Here is a 15,931-nt window from a genome sequence, read left to right as displayed (position 1 = left end):
TTTATCGTAAACATTTTATCATTTGTCACTTTTTGGTTTTGGTGACCTGCTGAAATCTGCCTTTTTCCACATTTCTTTTTGACTTATATTTAATGTACTTGTTGAATGTACTTTATTCCCACTCAACCCTGCAAGACAGCATCAGACAATAAAACTTTTTTTTTTTCATTTATTAAATTATAATTTTGGCGCAAATAGTGGCCCTGGGCATTCATTGACTGACTCAACTTTAGATGGGGGAGGGGCCTTTCATTTGGAAAATGATAAAAATCTTGTGGAAACATTGCAATTGAATATAAAGGAAAATGGTCTTGAACACAAAATCGTGATGATGTGAGAAATGCATGAAAACACAACGTGTGTGGATTCCATGGAACTTAATTTATATTTCACATCAATTCAATTGGATTTTTTTATTAGTGATGCCATCTCAAACCATTAAATAGTTTAGATTTTCTTGTTTTTTAAAAGCTTAATTAAATTCATTGAAATAAAAGAAATCATTTAGAAATATTAATTGACTTGAAAAATCTCATTACATTATTTTAAGTTAATTATATTTAAATACTTCATACAGTAATAACCACTCTTTTGTTTTTAGTTGATCTTTTTAAAATGTCATTTTATTACCTGAGTTGTTATTTTTAGTTACTCATTAAAAATTTATTAATATTGTGACTTTTTAAAAATGAACTCAAGTTATGTTATTTTTAATTAGTTTTATATTAATTTCATAATGTGATCATCTAAAAATTTGTGGGTATTTAATTTTTTTGTTTTACTTTAAATGTATTAAAGTACAGTAATCGAATTAAGTAATTGGTTCTAATTATTTGGAGTTATTTTTATATTTAATCACTTTTACATAATTTTTACTGTCAATTTATTTTAACAAATTAAGTTAAAAAAAAATAAAACAAGCAGAATGGTTAGCAACTGGTTAGACCGTTGGCCTCACAGTTCTGAGGACCGCGGTTTAAATCCCGGCATGTTCTCCTTGTGCCTGCGTGGTTTCCTCCCACATCTCAAAAACGTGCAATATTAATTGGACTCACTAAATTGCCCCTAGGTGTGATTGTAAATGTGGTTGTCTGTCTCTATGTGCACTGCGATTGGCTGACGACCAGTTCAGGGTGTACCCCACCCACCTCCTGCCCGTTGACAGCTGGGATAGGCTCCAGCACTCCCTGTGACCCTTGTGAGGATAAGCCGGTCGGAAAACTAATGGGTGGAATTCAAAATATTTAATTTCCTGGGGGGGGGGGGAAGTATGAGTAATTTTTTTTATGATACGGTATATTGTTTTTCCCGTTTTGACCACCAGGAGGCACCGTTAAGCCTTTCAACACAATTCACAAACGAGCCCTTTTTCCCTTTCTTGGCCTTTGAGCTTCACCGAAATCGACTTTTGCCACAACTTTAACAACCAACACCGAACCAACCAGTTTTGCCATCATTTTGTTCACAAGTAAAGGAAAACAACCGCATGTACCTCTAAAGCAACCAAAATCGATTCACAAGTGACCCTAAATCACTCATGGCAGTCTCATAGCCATCTGACCTTAAATCAAGTATATGGCACCGTTTTATTTGTAATTTAAGCCAATCAATCACTCTTGCAATAACCGCGTGCACCAGTGACTAAATATTCGCTGCACGTCAATCGCTCATGGTCGCTTCACCCGCAGGTGACCATAAACAAATGCACTTGTGATTAATTGCATCCTTAAATGGGTCTAAAGAACTTCAGGGGCCCGTAAATCCCTTGCAGTAGTTTGACCTTAAATGCCTGACTGTAATTTCCTCCACAGGTGACCCTAAATAACTCTGTGTAGATGTTCCGACCGTGTTCGGCAGAAGGAGCCGTTTAACGTTGGAGGCAAAAGAGGTAGCCAGACGCGATGTCCAGATGGAGCGGGGCTAACGTCGGAATTAAGCGCTGTGACGCGACGGTTCCTGTTTACCGGCCCGTTGCTAGGCAGCGACATCAGCTGATTCCCCTCCGTCACTCCCCGCCTAATCCCTTTGCTCTCCCCTCGTCGGCGCGCACCCTCACACGCTCCTGCCTCCGTTCTGGTGCAGTTTAGCCAGCCGTGGGTGGAGCGCGGGGTGGGGGCGGGGGGGGGGGGAGGCGGATAGTCAGACAGCGCGGAAGGTGCACGGTGGGGATCTGAGGCGCTATCGCGAGGGTCCACCTGAGTGGATTCTTTTTTTTTCTTCCTCTTCTTTTTGGTTTTTTTTTTTTTTTTTTTTTTTTGCTTCTTTCTTTTCTCTCTCCTCTGCGTTTGGGAGAAGGCTCCTGGCTTGGACCGCATGCATGACACAACGTAAAGGGGAGAAACCCACCATCAGCATCCAGGAGCACATGGCCATTGACGTGTGTCCCGGACCCATCCAGCCCATTAAGCAGATCTCAGACTACTTCCCCCGCTACCCCCGGGGCCTGCCGCCCGCAAGGGCCCCGTGCGCCGCCCTTCCCGCTACTCCGGCCGCCGCCAGCGGTGCCACCGCCGCCGCCTCAGAAAGTGAGGACAGCCCGGACCGGGCGTTCGCCGCAGCCTCGGCTTCCAGGAGAGACGACGAGCCCGACGTGGAGGCGTACGACTCGGATGACTCCAGTAAGTGATGCGCTCGTGTTCATTTTCCACAGGTTGCCAGGCATCTCTGAGCGGCTTTTTTTTTTTTTTTTTTTTTGTCTGTGTGCGTGAGCGTGTTTGTTTTTGAATCCCCTCACCCTTTTCCGTCGAGCTATTCTCCGCACGCGTTGCGCGAGCGGCAGACAACTGTTGCACCCGCGCTCCCATCCTCCACTGCACTCGAGGAGATGTGGCATTTCATCCCAACCCTTTGTGATATTTCTTTTTGAGGTTTGACCAGATGACTCCAGATTGCGCTGTGATGGCATGCAGCGATCTAACAGGGCGTCATTTCATCCACAGGTGACCCTAAATCGCTCGTGGGTTTAAAAAAAAACCCGTCGTCTCGACCGACGCTCGTTCCAAACTGCGTCGCTTGGCTTTTTTTTTTTTTTTTTTAATCGGCGCGTTGTGTCCTGAGAATGCGTTTTGAGCAGGTGACCCTCAATCAATCCTCATTTTTTTTAAACATGTTTCATCAACAGGTGACTCAAAACTCACACCACCCGTGTCAATTTCATCTGCAGTTGACCCCCATAACGCTCCTTCTGCTATCTCATCTGCACGTGACGCTAAATCAATCACTTGTGGACTATTCCGTCACGCTATATTGATTATAGTAGTCAACTGTTTAAATTTTATTGGGTATGAAATAAATGTCAAAAATAAGCAAATTACCCTAAATCCCTTTTGCAATTCATTAGTTTGTAACACCAGACTTTTTTTTTTTTTTTCGGGGGGAGGGGGGGGTCTGAATTTCATCCATCCATTCATTCATTTTCTTTCCCGCTTATCCTCACAAGGGTCGTGGGGAGTGCTGGAGGCAGGCAGGAGGGCACATCGAGACAAATCACACCTTGGGGCAATTTACAGTGTCCAATTAATGTTGCATGTTTTTTTGGGGGGGATGTGGAAGGAAACCGGAGAGCCCACTTGTAGAAAATCCACGCAGGCACAAGGAGAACATGCAAAGTCCACACAGGCGGGTCCAGGATTGAACCCGGGACCTTGGAACTGTGAGGCCAACGCTTTAACAGCGGGTCACTCGACATCCCTCTAATTTCATCCCCATGATGCTCGATCCAACAATTTAATACTGTCCAAAACTCCTTGTAGTTTTTTATTTTATTTATGTTTCTTTTTTTTTTTTTTTTTTTTTTTTTTTTGCAAGATGCAAAAATGTGTGACAGAAGTGAGTTAATCCGTCCAGGATGGCGTGCAGGAGGAGTGGGTGGGCGTGCCAGGTTTAGGACTGCTCTAATCCTTGAATGGCTGAGAGGGAAGGGTGATGATGGAGAGCATAGTTCGGGGGGAGGAGGGAGGGAGGCAGATGTTACTATGCGATGACCGATACTCCGCTCTCGACGCTGCATTCTGTCACACCGCCGCCTCCACTTTGCTGCATTTCACCCTCTTGGAGTTTTGTCCTATACCGTTCAACATTTAGAAGAACAAAAATGAGAGACACTTGGCAGAGAGGACCCGTATTTAATGCCAAAGTCGATGTTTTCGCCGATAAGAAATTGGACTGTTGACCGGCTTCCGTTAGTCTTGGACAGCCGGAATCTACGCATGGAACTGGTGAGGAAGTCGTTGAGATTTCCACGGAAGAGTTTGAAAGCGTGGAAAAGTCTGGACGCGTACAAATACTCCGATCAGTTCTCAACCAGGAATAAATCCCACACAGTGATGGAGCAACTCAGATTTTTTTCAATGCAAATACCAATATTTAAATAAATGACACTTAGTTTTACACAAACTCGCATTCATTAGCAATGATTGGAAAAAACATAGTGAGTCGGCTCCTCCGCACACGGAAGCGTGTTGCGCCCACACGTTAAACTTTGGTAAACCTCTCCGTGACAGCCTTTTTTTTTTTTTTAAATATGCATTGTTCTCAAATGAGTCCAATACATATTTAAAAAAAAAAAAAAAGAAAATGAACCGCTAGATAGGCTTCAGCCCCCGTACACGGAAGCTTGTTGAAACCACACTTTAAGATACGTAAACATCACTGTGATCGATGGTTTATTTTCTTTTTTTTAAATGTGCGTTGGACTCACATATTTAAAAAAAAAAAAAAACTGTCAGGGAGAAGTTTACCAAAGTTTAACGTGTGGCCGCAACACGCTTCCGTGTACATTGGAGACGACGCCGTCTTTTTTTTTTTTTTTTTAATCTCTTATGGTTTCTCAGTTCCGCTGTATGACACATCACAGTCTTGGAGGGGTGAGATCTAAACACGGGTTCTCCATTGTTTATGTTGTTGTAGCCAAGTACGACGGTCGTTATTCCGTATCAAAGTCCAGAAAGTGAGCCACATCGGCCGGGGCGCTCCGCAGGTGTTCCACCGTCAGCGTGGTCGGTTTTTGAGCGCAGTTGAAGAGATGACTCGTATCGGGGGTGGGCGGCGTCACACAATGGGCATTTATCGGCGATGTTGTTGTCGAGTCGACGCTGATTGTTGTTGAGCTTGCGACACCAGCCCGAACGGAGTTGCGATAGCGTCGATCTCACGGGCCGCGGGAGTTGTCTTTCGGGTTTGGCTAGCCGCCCAACGCGATGTTGGGTTTGTAGCCAGCGATCCCGTCGACTACGGCGGTTCGATGGATCGCCGAGAGGCCGCGCGTGTAGTCCTCCGCATCGACGGACGACCGACGACCGATGAGTGTACTGCTCGATATCTCGGCCGGTTTTGCGCGATGCTCTGGGGGACGCTTCTTGCCTTGTCATCTCGTGATTGGGACGTCCGGCGAGGTCGCACTGAAGCTCGTATTGTTTTGTGAGTTTCGACTCGACGTGTAGGTGATCGACAGAAGCCATTTGGTGGCAGCCCGTGGCGGTTGGAAGGGCAACGTTTTGAGCTGCCTGGAGGGAGTTCCAGTGAGTTGGCTTCAGGTTGGGAGTCCGCACGGGCGCTGCCTAGTCCAGGATCGATCTTCCGATGGCCTTATTGACCTCCGTTTCTGATTGCGACCGGTGTGTTCACTACAACGTGCTTTACTCAGTCACTCGATCGCGGCGCTTGTGACTTCATAGTCTAACGATCCTCAATTGTCAACAGGTCTCGGCGACGTATGCTACGTGGTAACGTCACGCTGAGCCAGAGCGCCGTCTACTTTCTGTCCCACTATTAAGGCAATTAGTTACTAACCATTATTACTGCTAATTATTGTGTTAAGCCCCCCCCAATAAACATTACACTAAGCACCACCCCACAAATATCTAATTTCTATTCGTCGTAAATGTCACGGCCGAGTTAATTTGGTATGAAATGAAGACGTCAGTGAAATCAAAGCAATAACCAGAGAAAGTACGAAAGAGAAATGATGCGACGTGTCCGGATCACGGGGCAGAACCTTATTCATACACAGTCATTGTCATGAAATGACTCCTTGTCATGAGAACTCGATCCACGTTACCCTAAATCAATCACATTTGCGACAGTTTCACACCCGTGAGGCGAAATCAGTCACACTTGTGACAGTTTTGTGCATCGGCGAGCATAAATCACACAAAGGACGATTTAAACCGCAGGGAAAAAAATGAAAATCGATCAGACTCGCATTTTTATTTCATTTACTCTAAACCAGTCACTCCTGGGGCAATTTTCGTAAGGAAGTGACCCTAAATCCTTCCGCCAATTTGCCGATTTCATCCACAAGATGACAAAATCCCTCTCACAGGAAGTAACCCTGAATCAATCGGCGTGACAATTTCATACACTTGGTGACCCTAAATCAAATCGATCTTGCGACTCTTGATTTCATCCATATGACCCGAGATCACAGGTGTCAAACTCAAGGCCCAGGGGGGCAGATCTGGCCCGCCGCATGATTTTCATGTGGCCCGCGTCGGCAAATCGTGTGCAATTTTGTTCCAATCTGTACCAAAATTTCCAATTGTCATATCATAAATGATGACCTTGAGCTATTGCAAGCATTTTTGTGTTACCAATCATCAACAACAGTTGAAAAACCCATTACCCTTGATTTCTCATTCCAAAACTAGTTTCTTAATATGACATGTAAATATGATAAGCCAATTAAAGATTTTTTACGGTTTCAGAGCCCTCTGAGGAAAACCGTAAGTCCAATGTGGCCCGCGACAAAAATGAGCTCGACACCCCTCCCCTCGATCAATCACTCTCGTCAATATTTAAAACAAAAACTTTCAATGACTAGATTAAGGAAAACGCATAACCTTTCCGATTTTCAGTGGCGCCGTCAAGAACAGTCGCAAATGTTTTATTGCAAAGATCATCTGTTGTCACTCCCGCGTGGCTCGATTTGGTATGCAGACACTTCTTTTGGGAGGGGTGGGGTGGAATCAAAACCAACTGAGGGTGTGTGGGGAGGGGGGGGGACTAATCTGCATAAAACCATCATTTCCCCAACGCACGACTCATTGTGACTCAACCTTGACTTTCTTAATTTAAGTGCAGCCCCCAGCTCGGGAGGGGGGGGGGCTACCCACAGGCCGATTAACGACGGTTGCCAGCGGGCGAGAGCTATCGTGTCCTCGCCGGGGTGAGGAGAAATAGCGGGCGTGACCCACGAAACAGACAACACTCTTGTGTTCAGCAGAGATAAGCCTCAAAGACGATTGTTTGGAGCGGTGGGGGTTGGGGGGGGGGCGGGGCGGACAGTCCCACTGGTTGGATCCCCTCATAACAATCCCATCCCCTTCGCTGCCAACAGTTTCCAGTCAGAATAAAGTCGGGGTGGCTGGGGGAGTAAAACTGGATTTCCAGGTGTGTGATTTAAGGTCACCACAGGACGGAATTGTTGCATATGTGATTTTTGTTTTGTTTGTTTCCCTACAAAGAGGGCGGGGGAGGGGTCGGATCTTCAAAAGGAAAAACAACAACAAAACAAGTCATGGTATTTTTGAAAACATGAAGGATTTAGAAATAAATTAACTCGAGAGCCAAAAATTTAATTTTACCTTGAATTTTTTGAAAGCATTTCTTTTGACATTTTTACAACACAAATGATTAGGACATTTGACAAAAATGTGAAAAAAATCATATTTTCTAAGCTGCTATTTGGAAATGTTTAATAAACCCCCAAGTTTGTCCCAAAAAAATAAAACCTCAAAAACACCACTTGGGATTTAAAAAAAAAAAAAAAAAAAAATATATATATATATATATATATATATATATATATATATATATATTCATAGAGAACATAATTTGCCCTGAAATTTTACATGAAAAAATGTTAGATTTTCAAAAGAAAACCATCATCAAAAAAAATGATCTGTCGGCCCTTTTGGAGCATTTGCATGACAGCAACCCTTTATCAACCACATATCTTCATGAAATAAATTCTTTGTACAGTTACAAAAATATATTTCACTGTGCAATTTTCGTCATCTTTCATTGTACATTTTTGCAATTTTTTTTTTTTTACAATTTTTATTAAAATAAGCAAAGTTTCCACCCCAAAAAATAAAACCACAATTATCAAACAGTGAAGTTTTGGGATAGGAGATGCAAAGAGAAATCAGCAAAAAAAAAAAGTTTTTAAAGGATCAGACCTTATAGTAAAATTTGGTCAAATAAATTCAAAACCAAATTGTCAGGAAATTTAGGGAAACTTACAATTTATTATATATATATATATATATATATATATATATCGTCATGGTCAGGATCAGAAACCTATAATCACACGCAACTTACTGGGAACAGCGCAGCTAACAGCTAGCGAGCCACGACTCTCCATCGGGATTGACCTCCGACCTCCCCCTCCCCACTTCATCCAGATGAGCGCGTTACGTAATGGTAATACCAGCTATTACACACATCCATTTGCTACGAGGGGACTGGATTTGGCTTCATCCCTGCCGCACGTCACGTTGCCAAGTGCTGTTCTCCTCGCAAAGCCTTAAATGCAAAATTCTGCCTTTCATATCAGCTTAAATTGCGATGTGCCACCGAGTGGGGAGTCGGCAGCCTTCTGAAAGGACGCAGCGAGCTCTCATTGAAATGAAAACGCCTCGTCGGAATGGCTGTGTGCCAAAATGGACGGGACATTATTTTAAAGCAAACAAGTATAGTATAAGTGGTACTAGTATAACAAGAATGGCCCTAGGATTGAGCTCTGAGAGACGCCTGAGTTGTGCATTTAATGAGAATTTTATATATACTGTACCCATCCACGCATTTTTTTCGCCGCCGCTTGTCCTCACAAAGGTCGCGGGGAATGCTGGAGCCTGTATCCCAGCTGTCAACGGGCAGGAAGCGGGTGGGGTTCACCCTGAACTGGTTGCCAGCCAATCGCAGGGCACATAGAGACAAACAGCCGCACTCGCAATCACACCTATGGGCAATTTAGAGTGTCCAATTAATGTTGCATGTTTTTGGGATGTGGGAGGAAACCGGAATGCCCACCTGGAGAAAAACCACGCAGGCACGGGGGATTGAACCCGGGTCCTCAGAAATGTGAGGCTAATGCTTTCCAGCTGAGTCACAGTGCCACGCCAAATAAATCAAGGAAATAAAAAAAAAATGCATATCATCCCCCCCAAATCAAATTAAAAATAATTTATGATCAATAACAATATGATTGGTGGGAAAAAAAATATTGATTTAAAATGGTTAATTTTTCATTTATTCATTCTTCGGGCTGCTTATCCTCATAGCAAAATTTTTAAAAATTGAAAAAGGGGAGCCTTATTCAACAACAAATTGGTGGTGGTCGCCATGAGGGGGATTTTGGATTTTTTTGGCTTTGATACGATATTCCCGATCTCCACCAATATGACTTTCACAAACGCAAAGTGCGACCAAGGAGAAACTCGGGCACCTCCCGAGAGGCCCAACAACGCACTCGCCAAAATGAAAACGCGCTGCCTGAACAACTTCCTGCAAAAATGAAACATAACTGCCTTAAATGAAGGGTACCGGGAACAGGATGAGGGACTTGCGTGTCTTAATGAGGCGACGCTAATAAGAGGAAGACGGACGCGTTTGGTCACAGCAGTTCAAAGCTTTCATAATATCGCGACGGGATGCCCCAAAAAAAAGGGGGGGGGGACCAGTTCAACATTTTTAATCACGCTTTTAGCCAAATGACAATTTGTGTCCATTCAAGTGGACTGACTGTTCGTGCTGTGTTCAAGGGGGAAAGGACAATTATATTTTCCCAGCGTCCCTTAGTGTGCCGGCTTTTTATTTACGGCGTTACAAAATGGGCAGATAGTTGACGTAAAACCAATGGGTGGATGGGGGGGATGCCAGGAAACTTTAAAAAAAAAAAAAAAAAACAGAAATTCCGAACAATCATAAATTATATTTTTCAAATTGCATTTTTTAGATGTTAAAAAAATTACATAAAAGGAGCAGATTTGAAAAATGTTATTTTATTTTTTTTTTTAATGACAATTTGTAGGATCATTGGAAAAAAATTAATTATTATTTATAATTATTAAATTTAAAAGCTGTGATGTTTCCCCCCATATTTTTTTCCCCATTTTAAGCAAAAAAAGTTTTCAAAAACCGAACAAAAAAAATGTCAGGAGATTTTAGGCGACAAAAAAAAAATGTTTTTGCAGTGGTTTTGAGAACCAACAAAAGCACGTGAATCTTTTGAAAACAATCAATCCATTATCTGAGCTGCTTATCCTCACTAGGGTTGTGAGTGTGCATAAAAAAAAAACGCTTTGGGATTATTCTCAAAAAATGAACATAAAATTGTCAGGAAATATAAAAGCATTTTAAAAGCACATTTTCAAAAAGCAGGTAAAAAAATGAGTAAAAATACATTTAAAATAAATTGTGAGGAAATCATAAAGAACTTTAAAAAGAGTATAAAACTTGAAATATACCACGCCTCCCCCCAAAAAAATATTCTACTCAGAATTTAAGAGGGACTTTTCAAAGAGCAAAACCTGGAAATTGTGCACAAAGAAACTTAAAGTCATTTTCCCGTCACGTCGAGGAGCCGTCAAGTCGGCGTCGCCGACCGCGAATCTGAAGTGGGAGTGAACAAACAACGTCGGGCCACCGGCGAGCCGCACGCTGCTTCACCACAGCCACGAATCCGCGATCGCAAGCGACAGCCGCAACCAAAACAAGCGCGTTGATTTGAATTTGCTCTCATCCCAGCAGGTAGAAATTTGCTCTGGCGAATATCAGCGGGACTAATATTCCGTTCCTTTTGTGCACCCCCCTTCAAAACCAAGCTAGAAATGTTCCCCCGTCTCTGCTGCAACCTCTGACTTACCATTTTTTTTTCTTGGAATATTTTTGTGTGTGTGAATGCGCACACAAAAGTGTATATAATTATGAGGCGCTGCGTGGCGGCGACGCAGCAATTATTGACCGGCAGAGCTGAGAAAAGCCCTTAGCGGGTGATTTGGGAGCGCCGCCGTCGTCGCTGTAAAAGCAAAACGCATCCCGCCAAAATAAATCACATTCCCAGAAGCCAAAACACGGTGTGGGAGGGGGACAGGAAGGTACACGTTTATTTTTGACAACATTTGAAGGCTTAAGTACTTTGTAAATGGAAAACCCGGGTTGAGATTTGAAGACTTGAGTCCTTTGATGGACAGTAAATATGAAAAGGTTAGACCCAGACTTCCCTTTCCCAAGTCACTTCATCCAGCTCTTCCGGAGAGATCGCGAGGCGTTCCCGAGCCAGCCGAGAGACTTAAGTCTCTCCGGTGTGTCCTGGGCCGTCCCTCGGGTTCTTTTTCCGGCGGGACGTGCCCGGAACACCTCACCGGGGAGGCGTCCAGGAGGAAACCCCCCGCAGGCACGGGGAGAACATGCAAACTCCCCAGAGGTGGGTGTCACAAGCCATCGGTGGGGAGGAGGACCCAAATGCAGGACTCCGAGGCAAAGGCATAATGTCCAGTGGGTTTTATTTCAGAAGTAGTGTCCGGGCACTATAACGCAGTGCAAACTCGCTAACGCGAGGCAACGAACTGGCAAATGCCAGTGACAAAAACTGTCCAATTACTGGGTCCTGGGTCGTCCCTCGGGGTCTCTTTCCGGCGGGACGTGCCCGGAACACCTCACCGGGGAGGCGTCCGGGAGGCATCTGAATCAAATACCCCAGCCACTTCATTCGGCTCCTCTCAATGCGGAGGAGTAGCGGCTTGACACCGAGCCCCTCCCTGATGACCGAGCTTCTCACCCGTTCTCTAAGGGAGACCCCAGACACCCTGCGGAGGAAACTCACTGTATCCAGGATCTTGTTCTTTCGGTCTCGACCCACAGCTCATGCCCATAAGTGAAGGTAGGAACCAATTTTGATCATCCTTGACGAGACTGTTCCTGTTCATATCAAATGATGAAATGCAGATTATTTCAAAACATTAAAAGTTCTGACCGGATTTGACTTGACTCGACTCTCGACGGACTGATTTGACTCGCTCGGCGATTAAGTAGCCGAATTTGATCCGATTCGAGACACGCCGAGAGACTGACTTGACTCGCATGACAACAAATGCCGGAAGATTTACGTGAGATTTACTCACGTGTCACTTGATCCCATCGCTGCTATTTTTCGTGTGAAAAATCCCGACTGCACGCTCGCAAGAAACGGGGAAAAAAAATATTGTAGAAGACGGTAAAAGCTGCGTGAAGATACGATGACAGATTGCGACTCGCCAAGCATCAATGTTCTTTTTTTGCAATTTGCGTTGCGGCTTAAAAGTGCTAAAGTTGGACTTTTTTTTTTTTTTTTTTGGGTCTGACTGCAAACCTTGACGGCGCGTTTCTCCCCGCTGGCCGTTAATTGCTTTTTTCATTCAATTCCTGTCTGAGAAGGCGCTGGCGTCGGTCCCGGAGGTTGCGCGAACCTGACAGAACGTTACGAAAATATCATTTTTTTTTTTTCCTCCGGGGATCGACGCTCGGCTGCGTGGAGTGACACTCCTGCGAAGAAGCGTTTAAGCGTCAATTGTCGGCTCACTCGCATTTTTCGCACCATCCTCAAAAGAAAATGAAACATCTGGCCAAAGACTATCAATATTTTGCATTGGGTTCATTCAAACAAGTGAAAGTTGGGCAGGGGGCAGTTGGGGTACACCCTGAACTGCTCGCCAGCCCAGTTCCAGGGCACACAGAGACAAAGTGCCGCACTCACAATCACACCTAGAGGCAATTTAGAGTGTCCAATTAATGTTGGGTGTTTTTGGGATGTGGGAGGAAACCGGAGTGCCCCGGAGAAAATCCACACAGGCACGGGGAGAACATGCAAACTCCCCACAGGTGCGTGTCACGAGGAGGACCCAAATGCAGGACTCCGAGGCAAAGGCATAATGTCCAGTGGCTTTTATTTCAGAAGTAGTGCCCGCGCACGGTAACGCAGTGCAAACTGACTAACGTGAGGCAACGAACTGGCAAATGCCAGTGACAAAAACTGTCCAATTACAGTACCAATGCGAAACAGCTGTGAGCGGTGACGGGTGTCACGCCACGCCCCTCTTGACAGTGGTCAAGCCTTGCTCATGACAGTGGGTCGGGGATCGAAGGCGGGACCTCAGAACTGTGAGGCTAACGCTTTCCAGCTGCGCCACGATACCGCCTGTAAACAGTTGGTGTTTATTATACAGTGATTACCATATTTTGAGGCGCTGCAATATAGCCCAAAACTTACCATTTTTGGCAAAACCATTCATCTTGGGAAAAACATCTGTATTTCAAGAGGACCCTCCCCCGTCCCAAAAACTCAACTTAGTAGCGCCCACCTGGAAAGTTGGAAAACAATTTGCCTGACACCAATTTCGCCACTGAATTCCCGGGTTCGGACGTTCACAAACACACACTAGGGATCCCATCCTGGCGAATCCAGAACGAATCCTCTTTTCAGAAGCCGACAACTATCCGCAAACCCACCCAAAACCACCTCAAAGTCATGTGCGCGTGTCTTGGTAAAAATGAGCCCCTGACACTAGTTTCACTGCCGGACCTGAAATTGCACAGTGACGTCCGGCATAACTGGGATCACCAAAAAAGTCGGCCATTTAGTTCGGAAGTTCCCATTTTGAGAGAAATCCCTGCTCTCCGAAGTTGTGGGGAAAAAACGAAATCCCAACACCCAAAATTGAACAGCGAGTCTGCTATTTTGGTTTCAAGCAGACAAAACGCAACTTTTGACAAAGCCTCCATCAACTCTCGGTTTTCTGACTGAGCTGGAGTCTTTTTATTATTATTATTATTATTATATTTTTAATTTTCTTCCCGCGGAGCAGACAGACTGATGACGTTCCGGTGGCCAGCAGGAGACTCAGCGCAACAGGCTCGCGGCAAAAACTCCCGCTGAGGGCTTCTGCCGGCTGGACCGGCGTCTTCCATCCCGTGCGAGTTTGGTCTCTCGGGAAAAGTCGGGAACAGACGGGATCGAAAATTAAGCGTCGTCGTGCTCGTTTCGTGTAAAAAAAAAAAGAGACGTCGGCAAACCCGAACGAAAATAGTCCGGACTCAAAAGCTCGTCACAGTGGGACTTTGTAGAGTTTTTGCCACAAACAAATAATACCGCTGGGCCTTGCGCATCGGTTTTTGGGTTGTGAATGTTTTCCTTGGAAAGCGTTGGCCTCACAGCTCTAAGGACTCGGGTTCAATCCCAGCCCCGCCGAGAGTGTCCATGTTCTCACCGTGCCTGAGTGGGTTCTCCCCGGGCACTCCGGTTTCCTCCAGCATCCCCAAAAACGTGCGACATTAATTGGACACTCCAAATTGCCCGAAGGTGTGATTGTGAGTGCGACTGTTGTCTGTCTCCGTGGCAACGAGTTCAGGGTGTACCCCGCCTCCTGCCCGTTGACAGCTGGGTTAGGCTCCAGCGCTCCCCACCACCCTTGTGAGGATAGGTGGCTAAGAAAATGGATGGATGGATGGATGGATGGATGGATGGATGGATGTTTTTCTGCTGGGAGAGAGGCTCCAGCACTCCCCGTGACCCTTGTGAGAATAAGCGGCAAAAAAATGGATGGATTGTAGTTTGTTTATTAGATTAAAATTCCAGTAAAAACTGCTAAAAATTTGTGCTTTTAATCATCATTTAATCAAACGAAACATAAGTGCAATACAGAATGCAAGTCACCGATAAACAATTTATTTTTTTGTTTTGAACAAATTTTTGTACATTATTTATTTATTTATTTATTTATTTATTTAACATATTCTGGTGATGTGTGCGTTAAGAATTAGTGAAATATATCGTGAAGCAAAACTGGATAGAGTGATAACTTTGCTGATTTTGATTGCTATTAAAAATGTCAAAACTCTAAAGTTCACCACTGGATGAAAAGATGAAAACATACAAATGTGAAGTACATCAAGAGATTATTATTATTATTTTTTTGTTAGCTTTTGGTTAGCAAACAGTGAGCTGTTTTGGTATTTTTTTGTTGTTGTTTTTTTTGGGGGGTTTGGTGAATTTACCCAGAAGAAAATGTGACAACTGTTACTGCTCTTTTGGCTCACTGGTGATGATAATAATTATAATAATAATAACAATAATCGTAATAATAATAGTAATTGCAGCCCTGGTCAGGACTTTTGTCCATTGATCTTTTTTGTTTGTTTGTTTTGGTGAATTTACCAAGAAGAAAATGTGACAACTGTTACTGCTGTTTTGGCTCACTGGTGATGATGATGATGATAATAATAATAATAATAATAATGATAATAATAATAGTGGTAGCCCTGGCCAGGCCTTTTGTCCATTGAGCTTTTTTTTGTTTTGTTTTTGTTTTGGTGAATTTACCAAGAAAAAAAATGTAACAACTGTTACTGCTCTTTTGGTTCACTGATGATAATAATAATAATTAATTATAATAATAATAATACTTGCAGCCCTGGTCAGGACTTTTGTCCATTGATCTTTTTTGTTTGTTTGTTTTTGTTTTGGTGAATTTACCAAGAAGAAAATGTGACAACTGTTACTGCTGTTTTGGCTCACTGGTGATGATGATGATAATAATAATAATAATAATCATAATTAATAATTGTAGCCCTGGTCAGGCCTTTTGTCCATTGATCTTTTTTTTTTTTTTCCACCAACCTGACTCAGATGGACACGTTTGCCAATTAACGGCAGGCGCCCGGGATTAATTGGAAAAAGACCGACCGGGCCGAATTTCGAAAAGAAAAAAGGGGAGGAAGAAAAAAAAAATCCCACGATCGCTCAGCGGAACAAAAACATATTAGCATGATCTGAATTTCAACGGGGATGAACGACGGCCGTTTCATTTATTCGTCACGCGCGACGAGAGGAAAATCACAGGACGGGATTTAACTCTGAAATGTTTCGGGCCTGCCCGGGCGCCACTCGGCG

General features: G+C 44.0%; 1 protein-coding gene across 1 annotated transcript in view; it reads left to right on the top strand.

Moving 5' to 3' along the window:
- Window positions 1-2,260: 2,260 nt before the first annotated feature.
- The window catches only part of doc2b (double C2-like domains, beta), a 63,583-nt gene continuing 49,912 nt past the window's right edge, over window positions 2,261-15,931 (top strand). Inside the window, exon 1 of the mRNA XM_061804421.1 lies at window positions 2,261-2,618. Coding sequence (XP_061660405.1) covers window positions 2,318-2,618 — 301 coding nt within the window. The 5' untranslated portion in view covers window positions 2,261-2,317. The remainder of the gene's footprint in view (window positions 2,619-15,931) is intronic.

This window comes from Syngnathoides biaculeatus, chromosome 18 (genome assembly GCF_019802595.1).
Source record: "Syngnathoides biaculeatus isolate LvHL_M chromosome 18, ASM1980259v1, whole genome shotgun sequence".
NCBI classification, from domain to species: domain Eukaryota; kingdom Metazoa; phylum Chordata; class Actinopteri; order Syngnathiformes; family Syngnathidae; genus Syngnathoides; species Syngnathoides biaculeatus.
This window is presented reverse-complemented; position numbering and strand designations above follow the sequence as displayed.